The 26776-nt window shown below is 41.2% G+C and overlaps 2 protein-coding genes across 3 annotated transcripts in view; both read right to left on the minus strand.

The window, feature by feature from the left end:
- The window catches only part of LOC139389605 (BCL2/adenovirus E1B 19 kDa protein-interacting protein 3-like), a 14625-nt gene extending 12655 nt beyond the window's left edge, over positions 1-1970 (minus strand). The window contains exon 1 of the mRNA XM_071136452.1: positions 1842-1970. Coding sequence (XP_070992553.1) covers positions 1842-1896 — 55 coding nt within the window. The 5' untranslated portion in view covers positions 1897-1970. The remainder of the gene's footprint in view (positions 1-1841) is intronic.
- Positions 1842-25184, minus strand: LOC139389604 (serine/threonine-protein phosphatase 2A 55 kDa regulatory subunit B alpha isoform-like). 2 transcript variants are annotated; one of them, XM_071136451.1, is made up of 10 exons: positions 24828-25184; positions 24246-24323; positions 10562-10659; positions 10280-10445; positions 9111-9223; positions 8786-8963; positions 8445-8609; positions 8020-8189; positions 7624-7715; positions 1842-5414 (listed from the first exon to the last, which is right to left on the minus strand). In XM_071136451.1, the coding sequence occupies exons 1-10, from the start codon at positions 24832-24834 to the stop codon at positions 5138-5140; spliced, it is 1344 nt and encodes a 447-aa protein (XP_070992552.1). In that variant the 5' UTR covers positions 24835-25184; the 3' UTR covers positions 1842-5137. The 2 variants fall into 2 exon arrangements, with proteins under 2 accessions (XP_070992552.1, XP_070992551.1); XM_071136450.1 differs by lacking the exons at positions 24246-24323; positions 24828-25184 and having other exon boundaries at positions 2340-5414; positions 10562-10776.
- Positions 25185-26776: the final 1592 nt, after the last annotated feature.

A 26776-nucleotide genomic window follows, 5' to 3' on the forward strand; every position in this document is an offset into this window, starting at 1 on the left:
TGCCCTGTGTGGACGAAGTCATGGAACCATAAAACAATCAGATTAAATGAACTACATTTTTCAGAGAGAAAACTTGTAAATCGGTCCAATTCGACCAGAACACAGGAGGAGGGTTAAGCTAAAATATTCCTTATTTCCTCTTTGAGGGACATCAATTGTAATTGGGGGTCCTAAATTCCACTGTACCAGTGACGTTATGTTGTTCCATTTCCAATAGAGGCCCTTACATAATGTGCATATTCTATCAAACATAGCATACAAAATGTGTTTATTTAATAAAGGATGTATATCCATTAACAAATGAAATGTTACTTGTCACATGAGAAGAATACAACGGATGTAGACTTTACTGTGAAATGCTTGATTACCAGATCTTCAAAACGATGCAGTTAAATTATAATAAAAATAGTAACACAAGAGGAATACAATGCACAAGAATGAGGCTATATATAAGGAGTGCCAGTAGCAGATCAATGTGCAGGAGTAAGGTCCATTATCTGTCGTAGTACGCCTATTTATCATTCATAACTTACCATTATCGGTCTGTCTATAAATAACACACTATCCAGCCGATAGCCTGCATTTCATGATAGTGGTACTGCCTCTCACAGCAGCCTGCCCTAATGGTATTCAGACTGCTCCCAGACAGGCAGGAAAGAGGGAGGGAGGAGAGTTACGCAATCTCTGGAAGCTACGCTAAAGCATCAAATCAAAGCTCCTCCCCACACCCCTGTCTGTTAACCAGTTTAGCCTGAGCAACATTCAACTCACTAAACCTCTTCTAGGAAATTCCCAGTGCATGCTACTAGAAACCGACTGAATCGCCATAACGTGTAAAGGGACAGAGCCTCCGTGACAGAAAGTACTATACAAGGACACCGATCATTAAAACATATACCATCTTAACCTTGTGCTTTTTCCTCCAAAGTGGACTTCTTGGGCAGTTTTGAGACTGCATCTGATGGTCATATGAATATTGAGTCGGTTCAGCATACAGTAATTGTCATTGGGGGTTGAAGTAGGTTATACGCTTATTGCGTTAAGTAATTCAATGCTAGCTATACATTTGAAATCGTTTATTTTTTCTTACGGATTAGATTGAATAGGCTATCTTTAGTATACATTTTATGAGAAAGCCTAAGGATATGGGATGACACTCAGTATCACCGAGTATTATGGGCATTGATGGACCTATAGTTGTTCAAATATTTTTTTACTCTAGAATTAATTAGAATATTTAATCTAGAATCTACATTGTCTAGTATGTGCTTCTACACCTGCATTGCTTGCTGTTTGGGGTGGGTTTCTGTACAGCACTTTGAGATATCAGCTGATGTACGAAGGGCTATATTAATACATTTGATTTGATAGTAGTCAGTGGTGTTGCACTGCATTCTTTCCACAGTAGACAAGCAGTTTCAAAGAATTCCGTTCGCCTTGTGGATTCAAAAAAATTCGACAATGCAGAGTGCAACAGACAATATAAATCAACAATCCTTATGCATAACTGGAAATTGAGTTAAGTAAATATATTACACAATTAAAATGGAAGAATTGTCTCTAATTCGACAAAATTGGTTTGTTTTTCTCATTTTATTTGGACTTGTTTTGATATGGGTTAAGCCTGCCCCCAAGCAAACCAGCGTTTAGTTATCCATGATTGGTTGAAATCCTGTCACTAAAACATTTAAAGTCAATCCATTGGAGCAGCAAAGTTGACTTATGGTCAATATTGCTATAACCTTCTGTTTATAAACACATACCACGAAAAGCAAGCCCATTCGTTGCAAATGTATTTAAAACTCTCGAGATTGTTCAAAAAGGTTTACAATTATACTTACCGTTGAGGCCTGGCTCCCCGTTATTGTTTTGCAGAGCAGCAGCGGTGGTGGACATGTTGCCTACCTTAGTTAGTGATCGTCAACATGACGCAAGCAATGGCACGCGCAGGCGCATAATTATTTAATGGCCCCGAGGGAGACTTATCACAAATATTTCACCAACTCATTTGTAGTCCCGAAATATGCAACAAAACAAATAAAACAGGGAAAACAATATAACGCATATTATTTGGGCACAAGTGTTTTGATTATGTGTAGCCTAGCACAAATACCAATCATATTTGAGGTATGTTTGCAATGCATATTTCTTGTATTTCACATCAATATTCATTCTGGTCTCCTTGATCCTTAAAAAAAAATAATAATAATAATAATAATAATGTTGCTTGTGCATGTAATGCCAAGATAATTTCCTGTATGATAAGACACTATGAGGACATACAAATACAACGTAACTCAGCATCTGATAGAAATAGTCAAAACGAATTATAAAAAGTGTTGTATTCATAGTTCAGTTTTGAAATACTTTATTACTCATTAAATCTAAACTATATTTTATTCCATTTGACAAAGGCAAACAGACCTATACAGTAAACCTTTAAAACTGCTGTATTGATATTTTTTTAATCACCCAAAATGTCCCCCAATCTTTATCAAGAGCCTCTCAAAACAAAACATACAAATCAATGAAATTCACAAAAATAAAAGTGCATTCTGTTGCGAGTTCTGTGAATACATTATATTTAAGTTCCCGTGAGCAGTCTCGTGCCTGAAAAGCCACCAGTCACTTCAGGAAACATACTTGATTATCTCATTATTTCCTCTGCTATGAAAAAGGCAATTAGGTCCTTCTGAATGACATTTGGTGGCTTTGCACAAGAGCTGTAAAGACAGGAGTGTGTTGGGGGAAAAGTACTAATTTATTTTGTTTAGGTGTCTCCATGTATTGACGCTTTAGAATAACTGACAGTAAATTTAAGAAAAATAAAAAAGCCAATTTTGACAACTACATTTGTACCGTAACTGAGCCTTGATGTTCTGATGCCAAGTGTGTGATAGTGGTATGGGGTCAGGGGTATAACGTGTGGCTTCTCCTATGTAGCATTTAACATCTTAACCATGACAAAACATGTACAGTAGGCTACACTCTTGTTCCTCATGTCATGACACATTCTCACAACAGCTAACAAAGTGACAGCCATTATAAACTGTCCACAAAACATAAGAAAATCTAAGTATTCAACAAGGACATAGGCTGAGTCCTAAAGGAAGTGACAACACCAGTAGGGCTAATGACCTTGATTGCAGACAGACTGCAATAGTGCTTATTGGTAGCATTACTAGTGAGTGAACCTCAATTCTTAAGCTTAATGCTAACTTATTATGATCCAATGGCTCACAATTGGCATTTCTCGTCAATCAAGTGTATACATAAACAAATGTACTACAGACAAAACCTCCCAAAACATCCTTAACAAATAATGCCACATCAACTAAATACAGTACAAATGCTGGACATGCCATACGTTTGAAATACTGTCTCCAATGCCCTGAGCTGACATTAACCAGTAATTTCATCCAATGATACACTTAACAGTTTTACTTTGTTTCCTGCATAAATAACTTGTTATGCACAATCGAAGAGAAAACATCTCATTATAAAATATGTCAGTAAACCTGTCTAGTCAATCAACCTGATTCTCCTCAGAGTGAATATGGTTAAGAGTGTTTCTTCAGTCAAACTGAAGCAGAGAAAACAGATAATGCCTTGCCCATTCTCACTGTACAATGGCCTATTTATTATTCATTATCTTTCACTCAGTGCAAATGTTTAGAAAACATAGCCATGGCACACACAAACAGAGTTGAAACAATTTGCGCAAATAAACTAAAACTGAAGCAACCGAAACCATTCCAGTCAATATCAGTTACAGTAACCCAAATACAAAAACATTCAGATAATGACCCTAATGAGTCCGCAGTGGCACCGATACCTGAAAAGACTGCTCTTTGGACATCAACATGCATTAAGCCTTTCTTAAATGGTACATTAATATGCACTCCATATTTAGACCAGCGGCCCACTTGAATTTAACACAATAAGTCACATTAAATATCACCAGTTCAAGTAATCTTTCAGTCTACAGATCAGTCCAAAACCTACAGTTTAACAGACAACAGTGATCAGACTAAACCAAGTAGTGTGAGGGGGTTAAATGTTATCAATATTTCTGTCTTAGTTCATACAAAAATAAACTAATTATAGTGATTATTATTTATCTGAAGTACAAAATATCATTAAAAAATATACAAACAAAAAACTTGATCCAGAGGGGAAACAATTCATAAGAAACATAAGCATAAGTCAAGACACATGCATGGAACTTAGCAGCAGAGGTACAAATGAGTGCCTCTCACATTTAAACTGACAAGTCATGCAGGTCAGCACAATATGGCCAAGGCATGCCTCTGCCTGAAGACTATCTTACAATAACTGCACTGGAGCCTCTGTGCTGAGCTGTACATGGTGGCACTAAGTGCAAGAGACCAGTCCCTTCCATGTGAGATTAGGCTGCCTGCAGCACCTCTGCCCACTACCATTTACTTGGAAAAGCAATGGCTTCATACTGCAGGTTACCTCTGGAGAAGGAATCTGTGTTTACCAGACTGTTAAGCCTTGTCTGTAGTCTCAGACTAGATAACAACTGTGCATTTGGCATAGTTGTCTCGAAATTACCCCCAAACCAATCCACCAACTGAGTTGAGCTTTGTATGTGTGTCTACATCGATGTTAAGAGTGAGTGTGTACTGTATGTGAAAGATGAGGGTGAGGAAACTTGGCAACTTGGCAAACAGCCTGGGACAAATATAGAGAGCTGACAGCTTGCCAATTTGGTCAATGCAGAATGGCATTTTGTAATTTGTGTCAAAAATAGAGGGTTGGAGGTGGGAACCCAGTTGAAATAACTCCCTATCAAAAGAAAAAATGCTTGTTCATATAAAAATGCTTGTGGCACCAAAACCGTGAAATTAGCAACATAGGAAATTAGATTAATAAACAATATCCCACCAAAAGACTAGAGTGTTAGAAAAGTGTTCCCTTTGGGATGTAGTGGACATCAGTTGCAATGTGGCAGGAGAAGTGTGGTACTGTTGGAGCCCCCTGAACAGGAAATAAGACTAACAAAGCCATCAAAACAGATGTGTTTTGCTGCACTTCTCCAGATGAGGTGTTGGTGACCAGAGTAGTGGGGCTAAAGTGGGATCTGAGATATGAAGGGTTTATTGTATAATAGTTACAGTCTGTCCTGAAATATATAGAGGTTGTTAGTGGTGGCCACAGCAATGATGTTGTCCTGGGGGTGCCAGGCCGTGTGGAGGATCTTCTTGTTAAAGTCCAGGCTGTCTACACTGATTTCGTCCTTCTTGCGTTTCCCACCTGTGCACACCTTACGGGGCTTGAGCACAGAGCGAGGCTTACTGCTCTCCCGAGACGCCTCCAGGGTCACATCCTGCCGGTAGCCTCGGTCAAACATCCGGAAGAAGTTGTTGTATGAGCCCGTCATCACAACACTGAGGAGGACAAGGGTGGGGAATGAGACTCAGAGGTAGTGGCAGACTTACAGTGGTTTCAATTAGTCTTTCAATCACAGAATCTAACCAACACATTCATTAAAACAACCCATACAACATTCAAGTATACTGTGGCATGTATACAATGATGTCAAGGGACAGGAACAACAGTCTGTATAATGGCAATCCAGTGGAGTTTGTGCAGGATGGGAAACCTAAACGTGTACGGTGAATGAGTAAAAAAAAAAAAACACGTGTTAATAAGCTAATACAGACAGATCCACCTTGAGTCCACCATTACAGACGTAATGCAAGGGGCAGCCTTGAGTTCTGTTTGACAGAGATAAAGGCAGCCTTTGATAAGCGTTGTGCTGCTAAGTTCAGATGAGGGGACATCCCAATAGTGTCTTACAGTAGCTACAGCCTTTCTTCTGTAGACCGAACATAAAATGACTACGTACAACTTATAAATTAATACAACTATTACTTTGATAAGTAAGGGTCCTCGATGTCAAACATTGATCTAATGTATCGTACCGCATCAACTTCCTGATAAATGTCAGACGTCTATTAATATTTAATGCCTGACCGATGAGGATATATTTGTATCAGCATTTAGTCCACCAAAAAGGACCGATTTAAGATGTGGAGAAAACGCTCTGGAAAAAAGCAGTTGATAGAATTATTTGGGCATTGTATTACTTGCCCCAAAGAGGAAGCTCTTTATATGGCTATAAGCCCATCTTGCCTTGGCGCGGTACAGACTGGACACATCACAACTATACCAGTTGGAGAAGAGAGTAAAATACTGGGAACTAACTGTTAGGTCTACTGCTTCTACGGTCAGTAGATAGAAGCACGCCAGCTCAATAAAGTGCCAAAAATCACACTGGTCATATACTGTTGCGTGAAGTATCATGGTAGGGCATTGGGTGTCATGACAAACAACGGATGCTATGCCCAAATGTGCTAAGAACGTTCAACTCTATGGCATTGTTAACGTTACAGCCCCTTAGTGAGGCACACTAAATCTGGTGTGTTATATTTGCTCTTTGCGAAGGGTATTCCTCAAGCTCTGCCTTTGTCATTCAAATGTTTTCAGAAAAAAACAAAAAAAAACATATCAGGTTACAAAGTAGCGCTTCGTTGCTCCGTTTTTATATATGGTTTGTCACTTGTCAGGGATTGGTCCAAATTCACGTTTCACCACCCCCATTTCTACAACAAGCGCCAACTAGCTGTGTGAGAGTACCTGACGCCGTTCACCGAGGGTTAGTGCTATCTGGAATCCTTGGGACATCCCTACTCTAACCATTTTAAATGTCAACTTCAAATGGGGTAGGGATGTCCCAAGGATGCCGGAGAGCAAGGACACTTCACTGAGGCAACGCTTGGAGCGAGAGGCAGAGCAGTGCCAGCAGTTCATTTTTTGATTGATGTTTTTCCTTTAGGTGGCAACTCCCAGAATTCAGTGGCTACAGCCCTACAATCGATAAAAACTTAGCACAGACTTTCAATGTATTGGTACTTATCTATGTCCAGCTGGCTAGCATGAGGCAGCTCAGTTCTCAGAAGCTAATGTTTTGCAGGAATTAGTGCAGTTTATCCTCCTTTCACTAGAGTGTAACAGTTTTTCCATAACAAAACTTCATCTTTCTGGTGTCCTTCATATTTTAGGGCAGAAATTCAAAGCTTCCTTAATCCTTTTACATGATTCTATTATGTCCAGCTATCTGTATTTTATGTTATTTTGGCTTACTGTTTAATTATTCAGATAATGACCCCTAATGAGTCCGCAGTGGCACTGAAAGCTGAAAAAGAAAATCAGGATCCATTCATACTGTGCAGACTTATTATTTTATGATCTACTTTTGGAATACACCGAATGACCATAAGCAAACACCACGGCCTCATTTGTCAAAAACAAAAGTTAATAGTAACCATTTATCATAAATGCTCGGCTTCCAAATGTTCTTTCCTCAAATTTAAGAGCATCTTTCTGAGTATCTTTGTATGGCTGTTTTAAGCACAATGCAAACAGAAAGCGTTTTTTTCTCTCCCCCCATTCCAGCTATAATAATAAAAACATCGGCAGATATATCGATTATCGTGAATATTTTCACCATAAAACCAGATCCGTATCGGTCGGGCTCAATTCATAGATCCAGTATCAAGTTTAAAATGTATGGCAAAACTTAACAACCCTCACCTGTCGTTTCCATTCCAGCAGCACTCAAACTTATCAAAGATGCAGTCATTCTCATAGAGTGAGCACAGTTTACTCCTGAGGTATTCATGAACCTGTTGGGAGGAAAATGATAGTAAATCAAGACACGAGTACACAATATTTTCACAACAAAACACATTGGTTCAGTCTAATATAAGCATACCTTCAAATGATAACATTCAAGTGAATGTATCTTTGCTATAAATAAATAAAGATACAACAGGGCAATACAGGACATGACACATTTACACATAACATCTCCCCCTAGTGGAGGATGTACTTATCAAACTAGAAGTTTAGAGCTGACAAGCAAATTGAACTTTGGATGCAACATCCATGATGATGTCACTACATCCCACCACACAGACACCAGCTGACCTGATAAGTCTCTACTGGACGGGACTCCATGTTGAGGTCCCAGATTTTGACGGTGAGGTAGTCCCGGGTCATCATGTAGCGCCCACTGTGGCTGAACTTGACATCAGAGATGGAGGAGATGATCTCAGAGAAGAATGAGCGGTTGCTTGGATCCTCAGGCTCTTCAAACACTGAATGAAACAACGAGAGGTATTCTAGGTCAGTCACTTCATTGGAGTAGTCAAAGACAGCAAAGGACTGTTGAAGCATCTGCTCCCGAGGTCTCTGAAATTGCTGGGCTTTTCAGTACTTTTAATCTGTCTCCAAAAAACTGGGTACATATGTAGTCATTTCAATCAATATGCCACTTTACCTAGTCATCTCCACAGGGCACAGAATTCTGTCTGAAACTAATATCATGGACTGCACTGTCACATGCCACTTACGCTTGGAGTGCTGGTCACAGAGAGCTGATGCCCTCATGTCACAGAGGCGGATGGTGCCCTTGCTGCTGCTGTAGACAAAGGTGTTGCACTGGTTAGGATGGAACTCTGCTGCTGTGATCACCTCTGTCAACTCCTCCATGTTAGCTGGCTTGATGTCTACAATGTCTAAGGAGGTCAGGGAGGTCAAGGGCAAACATAACAGCTCTGACAAGCAAACTCAACGCATAATTAACAAAAATGTAAAGCATTAAATCAAGACGGAACAAGATCACCAAGACCTTCTGAAGAGCTCAGCAGAGACTGAAATAAAAAGTGATGGGGACCAAAGACAGAGAGGATACTAAAGCTGCGGTCAGTGATCTCCAGGTTCCAGAGGTTGATGCGAAGGTCATCGGCAGACAGGTAGGTCTCACAGTCGCTGTTGACCGAGATGGAGTTGATGTGGTAGGTGTGCGCGTTAGCAAACACTCGTCTGGGGCTGGCCTCCACCATCAGGTCCATGGGATGAAACACTGGGACCTATGGTGAAGAGGAAGGAGGAGATTTAGCAGGTTCTCTCTAGCCAGGTGTACGACTTGTGCGTAGTGTATAGGAGGAGGTGTATAGAATGAGTCAATGTTGGGGCATCTGAGTGTGCAGGGTATATGTACGTGAAAGTCTACACACCCGTAGTGTTGTGACAGTGGTGGGGTCTCTGTAACGTCCATCCTCTTCCTTCAGGTTGTACCCCTCTGGTCTCTTGTCCCGTTCACTGATTTTCCACAGCTTTATAGTTTTATCTGCAAGAGAGCACATATGTATGTCAACGCTGCTTCTTCACCAGCAATATATTTCCAGACCTGCCAGCCCCGTCCAACTTTTTAGAGTCCCAGACGCGCTCGGCAAATTGGAGATTCAACCCTGAATTGGGGTTCTCTTTCCCCCGCCCGCTCGTCTGCACGCTGTTTGAGTCAGATCGCAATTATAGAATAGGACCAAATAGCAAATACTGGAAACTCATTCATTCTTCATCACGCAGTCTTCTAAACTCCCGACTCCATTTAATGCCAAGATGTCTATATTTGTTTTTGATTATACTTTTGTATTGCTTTTTGTGAAGTAGATCATAATTACAGTTACAGTCTATCAGGTTGCGTGGAAAATAAACTAATGGGACGCAGAATTAAATATCACACTGCCAGTTATTTTTGGTATTTGCATTTAATTTCTTTCACTAGCAAATGTGAGTGAACTGCTGGCACTTTAGAGCCCACTGAATGTCCATCTTATGTTCGCTAACATTAGCTTGAGACAATGTGTTTACCTTCCCACAACACACGAACTCAAAAAGGGATTTGTCCATGTGTTTGTGTACAGCTGACAGTCGGCAAACTCAGCGTCACAACAAAAACAGGAGATGGGGCAGACACCGGGTACTAGCATCGTCGAATAATGACGTATTAATCTCCCATGTGCGTTGACACAAACACCATACATGTATGTGTGTTGCAGCTCGAGAATCAGGATGTTAGATTTACTCAGCGGATTTATTTATTATTAAATCGTAATTTTTATTTATATATATATATATATATATATATTTAAAATCAGGCCCTATTCATTTCTGTGTACTTTTAACTTGGATCTCGTACATGGACAGAGAAGTGCGTAGTTGGTACGCAAAATGCGTGCACGTTGGCAGGTCTGTATTTCCGTTGATCCCTCTCCTATTCAAAACATACAAATGAGTCAACGTAATGAACAGCGTATCCAGAGTCCTGTCAGGTCCCCTCCGTCCCTCAACAGAGGAAAGGGCTGTGGAGGGTAAGGCTACATGCACACAATGCTCTACTGACCATTCGTGGACAAGAGGAACTGTGCAGCGTTCTTCTGAGGAAGCCACCGGATCTTGTTGATCTTCTCCTCGATCTCAAGGCTCTTCAGGTAGTCGAACTCAGGCTCGTGGCTCTGGAAGGTGCTGTAAACATTGTACTCTCCACGGCACTGTGGCTGGTTCTTACTCTGCTCGATGACAACATGCATAACACAGTCATGTCAAAAATAAATACACTACTGACACGAGACTCTGTACAGTGTTTAAATGCAGTGGACTGTGTTGAGCAGTAATCTCCACGTACCTCTAGCTCCTGCTGAAAGATGACAACACGGCCCCCCTTGTCCCCAGTGGCTAGTAGCTCGCCAGAGTGATTGAATTCCACAGTGGATATGATGTCAGCTGTCACAAATAACATGGCAATTATTAGGTTCGATTGCGTATTGCTAAATAATAGAAGGATCAACATTTGTAATGTTTTGGGGGTACAGGGCATTCGGAAGGTATTCAGATCCCTCGACTTTTCCCACATTTTGTTATGTTACAGCCCTTTTCTAATGGATTACATTATCCCCCCCCCCCCCCCCCCCCTAAATCTACATATAATAACCCATAATGAAAAAGTAAAAACAGTTTTTTATTTTTTGATGGTAAAATAAATAAATAATTTACACAAGTATTCAAACCCTTCGCTATGAGCTCAGGTGCTTCCTGTTTCCATTGATCATCCTTGAGATGTTTCTACAACTTGGGAGTCCACCTGTGGTAAATTCAATTGATTGGACATGATTTGGAAAGGCACACACCTGTCTATATAAAAAGGTCCCACAGTAGACAGTGCATGTCAGAGAAAAAACTAAGCCATGAGGTCTAAGGATTTTGTCCGTAGAGCTCTGAGACATGATTGCATCTAGGCACAGATCTGGGGAAGAACACAGTGGCCTCCATCATTCTTAAATGGAAGAAGTTTGGAACCACCAAGACTCTTCCTAGAGCTGGCCGCATGACAGCCCGCTTGGACTTTGCCAAAAAGAAATCTAAAGACTCTCAGACCATGAGAAACACTCTCTGGTCTGATGAAACCAAGATTGAACTCTTTGGCCTGAATGCCAAGTGTCACTTCTGGAAGAAACCTGGCACTTTCCCTACAGTGAAGCATGGTGGTGGCAGCATCATGCATGTGGATGTTTTTCAGCGGCAGGGAATGGGAGACTAGTCAGGATTGAGGGAAAGATGAACAGAGCAATGTACAGGGAGATCTTTGATGAAAACCTGCTCCAGAGTGTTCAGGAACTCAGACTGGGGAGAAGGTTCAGCTTCCAACAGGACAATGACCGGTACAAGTCTCTGCATGTCTGAGTGAAAATACCTGTGCAGTGATGCTCCCCATCCTACCTGACAGAGCTTCAGAGGATCTGCAGAGAAGAATGGGAGAAACTCCCCAAATACAGGTGTGCCAAGCTTGTGGTGTCATACGCAAGAAGACTTTGAGCATGTAACCACTGCCAAAGGTGCTTCAACAAAGTACTGTGTGAAGGGTCTTAATACTTAAGTAAATGTAATACTTAAGACAACTTTTTTTCTATATTTTTTTTAATACTTTTGCAAAAATAAAAAAAGTTTTGCTTTGTCATCCTGGGGTATTGTGTGTAGATTGATGAGGGGAAAAACTATTGTCAATTTTAGAACAAAGCTGTAATGTAACAAAATGTGGAAAAAGTCAAGGGGTCTGAATACCTTCCAAATGCACTGTAATCTAGCTGCTTGCTGTGCCACACTGATTTCACAACTACTGAGCCTAACTACTGAAGTATATATGATTTTGTGAAGTTGTGGAAAGCAAGATGTACATAACCACCCCAGAGGGAAAATGTAACAAATGTCATATCTGCAGCTAACCACTTCCAAAGAAGTTCTCAACTCAACAATCTCTCCCTTGTTGACCGAGGTTGGCACAAGCCTGATAATGTAGGGTTGTGCAGGGCTATCATCCACATAATAGGAGTTCTATGGAGGTGCTTGACCTCTGCTCCTGCCACAACCACACTGCCACACTGTTTTGTTATGCTTGTTCTCAGATTCTGACCTAATCTGTTTTGTTATGCTTGTTCTCAGGCAAAGCTTGTACTGTAAACAGAATCTTGTAATGTGCACACATAATCAAGCACACTCAGCTCAAATCATTCATTTACTTCAACGGAGGTCAGCCAAAAAGGCACCTACAAGTTCTTACCCTTTATCTTATGGGCAACTAAGCGCACCGTCTATGCAGCCTAGAAACTCAAGTAGGCTACTAGCTCTCAATTTAAAAAGCATACTTCCATGGTGGTACCATCATCTTAAAAAGTGGAAAACTACAACAGTTACCATTAGCTCTTTACCAATGCTTTATTTACCTGCATCATGGGATGAAGTAGGCTACAGGCCAAAACCGCATGTAGTGGCTGAGACTGTAGATCAGTCACGAGCATCACCCAACATGATATTACCTTTCCATTGGGACACACAATTAATGCATCCTCAAACATCTGAAAAAGTGTCATGACCCTTTATTTGTGGACATGTATTGGTGGGTATATGGTGTTTGGTGAGGAGAAGTGAATCAGTGACTGATTGTCAGTCTGAACATAGTGCCTTCAGAAAGTAGTCATACCCCTACACTTATTCGACATCTTGTTGCGTTACTGCCCAAATTCAAAATGGATTAAATATATGTTTTCCCCTCACCCATCTACATACCATACCCCATAATGACAAAGTGAAAACATGTTTTTAGAACTCTTTGCACATTTATTGAAAATAAATACAGACATCTCATTTACATAAGTATTCACATCCCTGAGTTAACACTGTAGAACCACCTTTGGCAGCAATTACAGCTGTGAGTCTTTAGGGGGTAAGTCTCTAAGAGCTCTGTACACCTGGATTGTAAAATATTTGCCCGATCTTTTTTTTTATTATTCAAGCTCTGTCAAGTCGATTGTTGACCGCCATTTTCAAGTCTTGCCATAGAGTTTTCAGCCAATTTAAGTCGAAACTAACTAGGCCACTCAAACATTCAATGTCAACTTGGAAAGGAACTCAAGTGTAAATTTAGCCTTGTGTTTATCGTCTTGCTGAAAAGGTGAATTTGTCTCCCAGTGTCTATTGAAAAGCAGACAACCAGGTTTTCCTCTAGGATTTTTCCTGTGCTTATAAGAGGGCGCAACACCACCTCTTCCGCCTCAGGAGGCTGAAAAGATTTGGCATCCTCAAAGTTTTCTACAGCTGCACCATTGAGAGCATTTTGACTGGCTACATCACCTCTTGGTATGGCAACTGCTTGGCATCCAGCCGCAAGGCGCTACAGAGGGTAGTGTGTACCAGCACATCACTGGGGCTGAGCTCCCTGCCATCCAGGACCTCTATACCAGGCGTTGTCAGAGGAAGGCCCTAAAAATGGTCAAAGACTCCAGCCACCCAAGTCATAGGGTGTTTTCACATATCATCCTCTTTAAAATAACCAATCTCAGTGTTCTTTAAAGTTAACTCTGGGGTAAGAAAAAGCTAGAGAACTGCGTTATCTTTGTATTCACACTTCCCTTTGAATGAGGACTCAACTCTTTTGCCAGTCCACTTCACTTATTTGGTGGTCTGAGTCCTCTTTGCATTCACATTGCTGTTTAGAAAGGAACCAAGATTTTTTCCCCAACATTCACCCAATGAACTCTGGGTTTTTACAAAGTGCAGGATAAGCCATTGCATCAAAATGATTTATCATCAGTAGCTACATATTGGTAGCTAACAGATTACAATTTGTCATTAAACTAAACTCAATCAGAAGATACTATTAACATGGAAATATTATTGGTAACAGAATAAATACCAGAAGATTAACTGCAGATTAAATAATGCTGTAATTGAAAACTGTACACCCAATATATGCTCCTGCCCCTTTAAGATTCTAGAATTGATTTTGTACCCCATGTCTTCTCACACTAGCATTTTGCTCTAGTCCAGGAAAGGTAGATGCAGCCTTCCAACAGGGGAAGGCCAGCATAGGGGTCCAAGGTTTTCTGGGTATTTTGTTGTTTTGAGCGGTTTTTACATTTTCTTTATATTTTATTACTCTGACCTTTCAGCACACTGGCCAACATTAATTTCTGGTTACTATGACTGACTAATTCACATACTCTAGGCTCCACTTGCTTTATTAGCTGGAACGTGAAAGGAATTAACCAGGTGGTCAAGCGTAGCCGAGTTTATGCTCATCTTAAGTCCGGACATTGTTTTTCTCCAAGAAACGCATCTCCGGTCCAGCGAACACTTCAAACTAAAGAGAGGATGGGTAGACCAAATATTTCACTCCAACTTTGGTGCTAAGCGGCAGCCATCCTTATCAGAAAAGGCACCCCGATTGTCTCCAAAGTAATTTCAGATACTAATGGAAGATATATTATAGTGATAGGGAAATTGTTTAGCACACAGGTTATTCTGGCTAACCTCTATTGTCCTAATTGTGATGACGCTCAATTTCTCTCTGACCTCATCGCAACACTTCCCTACTTTAACTCTCATAATTTGATATTGGGCGGAGATTTCAACTGTATATTGCATCCAAGTCTAGACAGATCCAGATCGAAGCCCAACAATGTAATTTCAAAATCAGGTGCAGTAATCAACTCATTTCTAGAATACTATAATTTGTCTGATCCATGGAGGAGGAATCCCACTGCTAAACAGTAGTCCCTTTTTCTCCAGTCCACCGCTCAAACTCTAGGATTGACTTTTTTCCTGCTGGACAATAGAATTCTTCCTTTGTAACTAATATCCAATAACACAGTATCGTTATTTCAGACAATAGCCCTGTCCAGTTAGATATCTGCTTTCTGGACAGTACTGTGTCGCAACGCGTGTGGCGACTTGACCTCCTCCTCCTACTACTATCCTGTAGTGCACATATGTCAGAGTCAAGGCCCGCGGGCCACATCCGGCCCGCAAGAAGGTTTTTTACGGCCCCTGGGATGATCTTGATTTATTATTAGAACCGGCCCGCAGCAAGCCGGCAGCCCGCAGATCTTTTACACGCACCAATACTACATTTCCCACAATGCAAAGGTGACGCACCGAGCAGTAGGCTGCTTCATTTCAATATTTATTGGCACAGCAGTCGTCAGCATCACAGTAAAATTAACTTTCAGATACCCATCAAAAATGGCAAAACGGAAGGTGGATACTGAGAACCGGGGGTTTCAAACAAGGTGGGAGTCGGAGTATATGTTCACGAAGGTAGCTGGAAAACCTGTGTGTCTTCTGTGTGGAGAAAGTGTGGCGGTACTGAAAGAGTATAATCTGAGACGACATTATGAAACGAAACACGCGGACAAAAACAAGAATATGGACATGGAACAAAGGCTACAAAAGGCAGAGGAATTAAAACGAGGCCTCAAATCTCGACAGGCTCTGTTCAAAAAAGCCAAATCACAAGGCCAGGCTGCTGTCAAGGCCAGTTTTATTTTGGCAGAAGAGATCGCTAAATCAGCCCGGCCATTTACGGAGGGGGATTTCATCAAAAACTGCATGATTAAAGTTTGTGACGAAGTTTGCCCAGAAAAAAGGCAACTCTTTTTAAATGTGAGTCTGAGCAGAAACACCATTGCCGAGAGAGTAGACCAGTTGTCCATCAATCTAAAAGAGCAGCTTGTGAAAAAGGGAAAAGATTTTATTGCATATTCCTTGGCTGTGGATGAGAGCACCGACATTTCTGACATTGCCCAGTTGTCAATTTTCATCCGCGGAGTGGACTCCAACCTAAGCGTGACAGAGGAGTTTTTGGCTTTACGTCCTATGCATGGCACAACTACGGGGCATGATTTGTATGAAGAGGTGTCAAGATGTGTAAATGAGATGGAGCTGCCTTGGGAAAAACTCGTGGGTTTGACAACCGACGGAGCACCTGCGATGTGTGGACACAGGAGCGGACTGGTGGCGAAGATACGGGAAAAGATGCAAGAGGAAAACGCGACAGGTGAGCTGACAGCTTATCATTGTATCATACACCAGGAAGCGTTGTGCGGTAAAGCCTTGAAAATGGAGCATGTAATGAGCATCATCACGCGCACAGTTAACTTTATCAGAGCCAAAGGTTTGAATCACCGCCAGTTCAAGGCATTTCTGACGGAGTTAGAAACGGAGCATGGTGATTTGCCTTATCACACAGAGGTGCGATGGCTAAGCCAGGGAAAGGTGCTTCAAAGATGTTTCGAGCTTCGTGAGGAGATTTGTCTGTTCTTGGACAGCAAAGGGAAAGACACAACACAACTCCGAGACGAAATGTTTCTGTGTGAAATGGCTTTTCTGTGTGACATTACGAGTCATCTGAATGCAATAAACTTGCAGCTGCAGGGTCGGGATCGTGTCATCTCTGATATGTACAGTACAGTGAAGGCATTTAAAACCAAACTGACTCTGTGGGAGACGCAGATGCGGAAAGAAAATTTGAGCCACTTTCCCAGCTGCCAGACCATGAAAGAGAAGCTCTCTACCAGTGCGTTCCCGAGCACACAGTTGGCTGATAAAATAGGTATGCTTGCCGCTGACTTTCGACGCCGATTTGCTGACTTTGAAGCACAAAAAAGCAGGTTGGAACTGCTCGGTAACCCATTTGCTGTTGACGTGGAAAGCTCACCACCAAACCTCCAAATGGAGTTGATTGACCTCCAATGCAATGATGCACTGAGGGCAAAATATGCGGCAGTGGGTGCTGCGGAGTTCGCCCGTTTCCTCCCCGGCACAATGCCCCAGCTGCGCATCCAGGCTGCTCAAACGTTGTCTATGTTTGGCAGCACATACCTGTGTGAACAACTGTTTTCTTTGATGAACCTGAACAAAACATCACACAGAAGTCGACTTACTGCTGAACACCTCCACTCAATTCTGAGGATTTCTTCAGCTCAGAGCCTTACCCCGAACATTGATGAACTTGTGGAAAAGATGGGACACCACCAAGTATCACCCTCAACCTCAAACAAGTGAACATTACTGTGCAATCACATATTTAGAGTTTTTACTCAGTTCAAGTTTAAAAGTTAAAATTTAATATTTGTTTTCACTGCATGTTACTTCTCCTTAAACAAAGTGTTGTTTTTGATTAATAGATTTTTGCACTTTATTTTTTTGTATTTCAATCCAATTATATTTTAAAAATATTTCAGTTGAGTGGATGATAGAAAATTGCTATTATTGTTTTTTCTTTGAAGTAAATTTAGCCCACTTTTGCTAAAATAGAAAATATAGTCTACTGATGGTGCCTTGAATACCGGTTTCTTTCATTTAATGTTCATGTTATGGGGATATTTATATAAAGGAAATTTGTCTTTTGTGTCTGTTGAAAATTAAAGATTACTGACAGAGCCATAAGAAAATATTGCTTTATTTATCTGATCATATTGTAATATATTTGTTAGGTTTTCAGTAGGTTCAATTAGGTTCACTAGACTATATGCGTCATTTAAAAATTTTTCAATGAACATTCGAACAGTCCGGCCCTCGTCTTGTAGCTGATTTTTTTATTTGGCCCTCCGTCCATTTGACTTTGACACCCCTGCTGTAGTGCCTTTAAAAAAAATACATATCAATTGATGTCTTTTACAGATCAACCGCATCACTGACGTGTCGCACTTTACTGTGTGGGAGTCGTTAAAAGCATATCTAAAGGGGCCAAATTCCGAAGGGCCAGCATCCCGGAGTCACCTCTTAACGTCAACAGTGGAGACTGGTGTTTTGTGGGTACTATTTAATGAAGCTGCCAGTTGAGGACTTGTAAGTAGTCTGTTTCTCAAACTAGACACTAATGTAATGTGTACTTGTCCTCTTGCTCAGTTGTGCACCAGGGCCTCCCACTCTTTCTATTCTGTTTAGAGACAGTTTGCCCTTTTCAGTGAAGCGACTAGTACACAGCGTTGTACAAGATCTTCAGCTTCTTGGCAATTTCTCGCATGGAATAGCCTTCATTTCTGAGAACAAGAATAGACTGACGAGTTTCAGAAGAAAGTTATTTCTTGTTCCTGAATGAGTGAGCTTTCATTTGCAAAGGATTTGCATTTCAATTGTTATAATTATCAACTTTGTAGTTTCTCATCTCAGTTGACCCCCACTTCCCTTTTTGTCCACCAAGCCGCGATACCGGTTTATCCCACTAGGGAAACGCCGTTATCATTTCCTTGTAACTATCTGTTTGTTTATACATTTCATAGTCGGGTACTCCCAGAGGCCGAGTGACTACACGCTCACAACATAACTCCATGGTCTAGTCTCTGCTGTGAGTCGGAAGCGCCCCATGGCAGAGGCCCAGCTCTCCTGCAAGGCCTCGCGGATCTCTGTAGAGATGGGGACAGATGAAGAATCATCACTGTCCACCAGTTTGATGTCCAGTGCAGTGGCTACCCGAGTGAGTAAGCTCTTCATAACCTCTCAAGCTGCTGGGGGCGAAGAAGCCCCGCTGCCAGCTTCTGATGGCCTGTCAACCTGGTAGCCCCGCTCATGGTAGTAAACAGCGGCAGCATTGTCCCCCAGGAACAACCTATCACTGGCCAACAGGGAACAGCTGTCGTCACCATCGATGCTGGCAACCACCTGACTGAGGACATGCACCCTCCGTTCAAGGTGGCCCCAGCGGTCCGACTCATGCCCTCGTCCTGGACTGGCAGCAGAAGGGCCCAGTAGAGGCCTGCGGTGGCTCCGGACATTCTTCCTGGGAGGGGTACTGGGCCCAGTAGAGGGACTAACAGCTCGCTGCGCACCACAGACACACTCGCGCATGGCCTCCGATCGCGTTTTGAGAACACCACATAAAAACAGGCATCCAGTAGGGCATTCCACCACCCTCTCCATGTGGCTCAAACCCAGGCAGTGCATACACAAAGTATGCAGAACCCCAGGGGGAATGCCACCATCACACCTATCAAAAGAAATCCATAAGCTCAGCCAAGCCAACAAGGCCAAGGAGCAGGGGTCCGACGCCCTGGAAGAGCTTATGTCGTGACCCTCTTGGAGGAATAGGAACCAGGTGAGGGATAAATTACCCAGTAACTCTGTAAAAACCAGGGAAGACCCATGTGGGATAAACAGGCAGACAAAAAAATAATAATAACAGCAACCGGGTAATAGATTTGATTTACATGTTGTTTTTTTACTTCAATACTACCTTTAATATCCAAGCAGTAAAAACAGCACTATATGATGGATTAACTCCATTAAGGAACTCCAAAGTTAATTTCTCAATGTAGTGGAAGCCCACCACAATACTCTTACACTATGCAGAGGTACGAACACCTAGAACAAGCCAGTCGGCAAGTTGAGCATGGTCAATTACAGTTTGTGAAAGCAAGAGCCACCATACCAATGAAAACACAAGTAAGACAAACCCCGGACGGAAGCGACAGATCAGCCCAGCGCAGCGGGTGAAGCACTCAAGAGGAGCTGGACATTAGGCCAGCTGCTCCAGGCTGCAAACAGCCAGTGAGTATATTTCCACACAAAATATTACACTTACCAAGCAAACATCAAAGTTTGTACCTCAAACCATATGGATGTCCACCGAGAAAATGAAAGAGAACGTGTGTCGCGACCATGGGGTCTACAGTGGCTTGCGAAAGTATTCACCCTCCTTGGCATTTTCCTATTTTGTTGCCTTACAACCTGGAATTAAAATCGATTTTTATCATTTGATTTACACAACATGCCTACCATATTGAAGATGCATTTTTTTTGATTATGAAACAAACAAGAAATAATAAGAAAAAAAATGAACTTGAGCGTGCATAACTATTCACCGACCAAATTCAATACTTTGTAGAGCCACCTTTTGAAGCAATTACAGCTGCAAGTCTCTTGGGGTATGTCTCTATAAGCTTGGCACATCTAGCCACTGGAATTTTTGCCCATTCTTCAAGGCAAATCTGCTCCAGCTCATTCAAGTTGGATGGGTCCCGCTGGTGTAGAGCAATCTTTAAGTCATACCACAGATTCTCAATTGGATTGAGGTCTGGGCTTTGACTAGGCCATTCCAAGACATTTAAATGTTTCTGTTTAAACCACTCGCGTTGCTTTATCAGGATGCTTAGGTTCATTGTCCTGCCGGAAGGTGAACCTCCGGCCCAGTCTCAAATCTCTGAAAGACAAACAGGTTTCCCTCAAGAATTTCCCTGTATTTAGCGTCATCCATCATTCCTGACCAGTTTCCCTGTCCCTGCTGATGAAAAACATCCAAACAGCATGATGCTGCCACCTCCACGCTTCACTGTGGGGATGGTGTTCTCGGGGTCATGAGGAGTGTTGGGTTTGCGCCAGACGTAGCTTTTTGGCCATTAAGGAAAATGCTATATTTGTCTCAAATGACCAGAGTACCTTCTTCCATATGTTTGGGGAGTCTCCCGCATGCCTTTTGGTGAACAGCAAACGTGTGTGCTTATTTTTTTCTTTAAGCAATGGCATTTTTCTGGGCACTTTTCCGTAAAGCCCAGCTCTGAGGAGAGTACGGCTTAGAGTGGTCCTATGGACAGATACTCCAATCTCCGCTGTGGAGCTTTGTAGCTCCTTCAGGGTTATCTTTGATCTCTTTGTTGCCTCTGATTAATGCCCTCCTTGCCTGGTCTGTGAGTTTTGGTGGGCAGCCCTCTCTTGGCAGGTTAGTTGTGGTGCTATATTCTGTCCATTTAAAAAAAAAAGAAACTTTGTCCCTGACCTGTTTGGAGAGGTGCTTGGTCTTTATGGTGCCGCTTGCTTGGTGGTGCCCCTTGCTTAGTGGTGTTTCAGACTCTGGGACCTTTCAAAACAGGTGTACATATACTGAGATCACGTGACACTTAAATAAGGTCCACCTGTGTGCAATCTAACTAATTATATGACTTCTGAAGGTAATTGGTTGCACCTGATCTTATTTAGGGGCTTCATAGCAAAGGGGGTGATACACGCACGCACCCCTTTTACATTTATTTTATTTTTTGAAACAAGTTATTCTTTTTTTTCATTTCACCAATTTGAACTATTTTGTTTATGTCCATTACAAGAAATCCAAATAAAAATCTATTTAAAATTACAGGTTGTAAAGCAACAAAACAGGAAAAACGCCAAGGGGGATGAATACTTTCGCAAGGCACTGTGTATATATAGGGGCAGACCCCAGCCGTGACGTGACACGGGTGTACACGGGAGTACATCTGTAAATCCTCACCTCGAATGTGTCCCTCCGCTGCAGAGTGATATCAATGTTTTGGAGTGATCCAATATAGGGAAACATAACTGAAGGAGATCTGAGCAGAAACAGAAAAGGACTCAACTCACACAGGTGAGGAAAGTCAAACAGGATGGATGGCCTGAGGAGAGGACAAAATGCCCTCAGAGCATCTCAGAGTTCTGGAACCATCGTGATGAACTATCACAGATCAACGGAAACATTTTCAAAGGAGACAAAAATCATAATTCTTGCCAGTCTCAGAGAAGAGACTTTGACAAAGATCCATGTTGGACACATGGGCATGGAAGAGTGCAAGCAGAGAACACTCTTTTGGCCTGGAATGTGCAAATAAATACAGGACATTGTTGGTAAATGTTGGTAAATGTGCCACCTGTCTTGAGCGACGCCCCTCAAACACCAAAGAGCCAACGTTATCTCACTGTAGCCCAGACCAACCATGGCAACGATGACTACATAGTAACAGTGGACTACTGCAGCAGATACTTCAATCCACATCTGCAGCTGTGATACACAAGCTGAAAGCAATCTTTGCCAGGCATGGCATTGTAGAGACTTTAATATCTGACAATGGCCCCTGTTACAAATCAAATGAGTTTGAATCCTTCACAAAAGCATGGGAGTTCACACGTCACCACAAGCACACATTACCCTCAAAGTAATGGCCTTGCTAAAAAATTATTATTATTATTATTTTTATTATTTTTTTTAAATCGGTGCAGATTGCTAAATCACTCATGGACAAAGCAAAAGCAGACAAGAGAGACCCCTACCTCAGTCTCCTTGAATACTGCAACACTCCAGTTGACAACTTCAAACCACCAGCCCAGCTTTTAATGAGCCGCAGACTTTGTTCAATCGTTCCCAGCACCAACCAGCAGCTGCAACCTAAGGTCGCCAGCTACAAGGAAATGCATGAAAAACGTACACAAAGACAACAACAAAAGCGGTACTTTGACAGGTCAGCGAGACCAATATCACCACTGAACGACGGTCAGTTAGAATCCAGGAGCATGGACACTGGAAGCCATCAGTCGTCATCCAGCCATCTGACACTCAACGTTCATATCACATCCGCACCGCAGAAGGAGCGGTGTAGCGCTGCAATTGTCGTCGCCTACTCAACACAAAAGAACAAGACACTGAGGAGATGAACTGTTCCCCTGACATAGAAAGTGATGGACTAAACACACACAACATTCACCATACTTAACTGCAACACCACAAGAACTGATGACTGACACAGAAGCATGCTCAGCATCATATCACACAAAGTCAGGAAGAGAGGTCAAGCTGTCCTAAACCTGTGAAATGTAACAGGTGAAGGCAAATCACTGCCCTAAGAGTTCCAGACTGTAAACTTGTTATTGAAAAGTTGACTTGAAATGCTTTGGTATTGTATTTGTTTGAAATGTTAAGATGTCATTGCTACAGTGAATCCTTCATAACAGTATGCTGAATCATTGTTTCAGTCTGTTATGTTGATTCAGTTGGTGCAGTATGCAGTTTAAATGGTTACTTACCTTGAGTTCAAACTACAGAGCATGTATTCAAAAGAAACACTTAGAATATTGTCATGACGTTGGCCTGGGGGTAGGTTTATGGCAGTCATAAATACCTCTTCCCCCCTTTTTCCTCGCTCTACCCTACTGATGTTACATTTGCAAAGTGGTACTGAATGAATATGATTTAAGTTCGGTTGTCATCTGAGACATTCTCATCAATGATAAGATGACAAACTCTACAGTGGAAAGTCTACACATCAGAGTTATCGGACTCACATGGAATTGTTGTTCAATTTAAATGTTTGAATATGAAATTATTTGTGATGGGATGAAATGTGATTTTAGCTTCTAAAATGTGAGTTTTGGTTTTTCATAAGATATGTCTCTGCTCAATCAGTGGCCCGCCCCTGTGAAGGGACATGGGCTATAAAACTTTTCAAACACACCCTCCTCTCCCTTCCGATATAAGCCCTTGACGACAATATAACCTCCTGTTCCGAGGATGTGGGGACGACGGTCCAATGTCAGAATGGTTCAAATAACTACAGAACGAAGCCAACATCAGCGTGAGCTTTGGTTGTGAATGGTATGAACTTGTAATATTCATGTAATATTCATGTGTAAACATACTGAATTGTAATTGGATGCATTTTACCCCCGTATCATACTGCGCTATGATTGGTTAAGACCACCCATGTGAAGAGGTTATCTTAATTTGATCATGGTATGAGACACTGAATATGCCAGTTATAGCTTGCTAATAAATACATATCCTGTCATACTGGATTTTATTATTTTGTACAAAGCATGCAAAACAAGACAGGGACCTTATAGATAATGGTATGTGTGGGGTACAGAGATGAGGTAGTTATTAAAAAATAAAATGTTAAACACTATTATTGCATGAGTCCATGCCAATTATTATGTGATTTGTTATGCACATTTTTACTCATGACTTACTTAGGCTTGTCATAACAAAGGGGTTAAAAACATATTGACCCAAGACATTTCAGCTTGGAATTGGTTAATTTAAAAAAATGTCTTCATACAAAATTCCACTTTGACCTTATGGGGCATAGTGTGTAGATCAACTTCATCCATTTTAAATCCAGGCTGTAAGTAAGGGTGTGAATACTTTCTGAAGGCACTGTACAGTAGCTAGCTAAATGCATTATTGACTACACCCTAGCTAGACTAAATCAACTAACTAACTAATCAACTGTCTATAGAGCCTGAATCACCAGTCTTACCTTCAGCAACATCGTCATCAATCGCTCCTTTGACTTGAGAAAAACACCACTGCACATCATTGCCCCCGCCGCCGGCTCCTGGAACCCCATAAACAGAGCAACGCTTTAGAACTCAAAAACTGCATCACGCATGGCTTTGATGTCAAAGATTAACGTGATTCTTCTATATCTAGTTAGCAAGCTTTTTTTCTAATCTAGTAACGTTAGTGACTAACGCTACTTTCCATAATCAGAGAAGACCACCATTAAGCAATTTATTGACATCATTGTTTGGTAGCTTCAATACAGAGAAAGTGATAGCAAATATAGAAAGTTAGTTAGCCAGTTAGTTAACATTAACTAGCTAGCTAATGTTGTTGGTGCTGCAGTTAGCTACTATAACTTTATATCTAGCGGAAGCATCCGATACGCGGGACAACATACACGCCCAACTCCGGGGAGGCTAATGTTAGCTAGCTAGCTTCTCTCCAAATGGCAAAAAAGCGGACAATATACATAGAAACAACTTAGCAAATGTATGGGCGATAAACAAGCCCCTTCAATTTATGCATCAGACATTATTAGCTTGCTAGTTAACATTACCTGCCATGGTGTGAGGGAATCTCTGTCGAGGGCTTGGTTGGGGCCCTTGCTTATCTTTCCAGTTTGCCGGGCTAGGGTGTGTACAAGCAGAATCTCGCTGAGAGTGCAAGTGAAGCTATGGAGGGTGTGGCTCTTTTCCCCTGCTATTCTTCAACTTCTCCTGTCACTTATCTTGCTAAGCAATGTTTTGACAATCAGCAACGCTTTCTCGGATCACTTTGCAACTATTATTTCCCTCTCCCTGCTTCTACTTTCAAAATGGCGCAACCTGGTCCTGCACTGACGTCAGTGAGAGGCAGGTGCGCGCTTCCCAACAGTTTAAAGTGATTCCATATCCAAAACAGCCCCCTTTCGAATACTAAATAATACCCTTCCTCCTTTCCTTGACGGAATCACTGATCTGACAAATGGTCGGTGATCCACTTCTATACTACAGATCCACTACATAGTTGCCTATCACCAGAAAGAGCAGCATCTTTGCTATCACCAATCAGAAAAATGCATTGGAAAGCATTCAAAAATAATACCACCTATGATTCAAACAGGTCATCCAAATAAAACAATCTGGTTCCCCCTGAGTTTGTCTTAGGGGTTAAAGACCTAAAAGTATTGAGATGTGTTGATTTAAAAATACAGTAACAGTATAGGGCCTTTCCATTTGATTTCAATCACTTTTTGAACGCACTCCTTTTGATTTGAACAAAACTTTCTATACATATTTGCCCGTGGTAGAAGTGGTCAGAAAGTTACTTTTTGGACCTGAATGCCAAAACATTTAGGAGATAGATGAGCTCAAAGTTGACCCATTTTGCATACCCCACCATAGCATGAGACATCCATGTATTTCTTCATCACTAGAAAAGATAAACGTTTTAATTTATATATTTTAAAAGCATACAGATAGGGTTGTCAAACAAATGTATAATTCTGTACTAAAAGAAATCACAAATAAATTAGGATTTTTTTTGCCATTCGCGTATATTATCCAAAAATCTATAATGTGTAAACTCAATGTCATAGTTTATACCCAATTTTAAATAATCTGAGGTGGTATGTGTTGTGCCCGCTTTCAGTTGAGACACAGCAATCACTGAAATGCAGAGTGGGTGTCATGTTTTGGCTGATAAATGTACTAAAACAGGAATAACATTTACATTTTAACTTTAAAATGGTAGCACTAAGATGGTTGGAAAGCCACATATCAAATAATGTTGACTTGAAAAATATAATTAGTTTTAAATTATCCTAATATTCCTTAGGAAACCCATAGAAATAATAGACATTCCCAATTAGGTGCACGTTCAATGGTGGGTTGACCTGCGGCCATCTTTGTGGTAGTAATTGGAAGTTAAAATGTTAATGCAATTTAAAATTAAACGATGTACCAGCTAAATTACACTGGTCTGAATAGATATGTCCATTCTATGAATTCTATTTCTATGATTGAAATGACACCCACCCTGTATTCAAGAGTATGTTGTGTCTTTATCGATGGGGGGCACAACACAAACACCTCAGGTGATGTAAAATAATAGGGTCTAAGCTACAACATATGCAGAATTTTTGTTGTTGTTGTTGTTGTTGAGTTTATGAGTTTTTAGATAATTGATGTAAAAGGTCAAAAAATGACCACATTTTATAAAATAAACAAGAAATTATAAAATAGTTTGATAACCCTTAAGCTTTTAAATTATATCAATCTCAAGCTTTGTGATGAAGACAATTATGTCTCATGGCATATGGGTCAATTTTGAGCACCTCTATCTTCTAAATGTTTTGGCATTCAGGTCCTTTCTGACCACTTCTACCATGGGCAAAAATGTATGGAAAGTTTTGTTCCAATCAAAATTGGGTGTGGTCAAAAAGTTATTGAAATAAAATGGAACAACCCTATTTTATTGTTTAATGTTATTAATGGTATTAGAATGGTGTGGTGAACAACAACTTTC

Source organism: Oncorhynchus clarkii, chromosome 30, assembly GCF_045791955.1.
Source record: "Oncorhynchus clarkii lewisi isolate Uvic-CL-2024 chromosome 30, UVic_Ocla_1.0, whole genome shotgun sequence".
Classification (NCBI taxonomy): domain Eukaryota; kingdom Metazoa; phylum Chordata; class Actinopteri; order Salmoniformes; family Salmonidae; genus Oncorhynchus; species Oncorhynchus clarkii.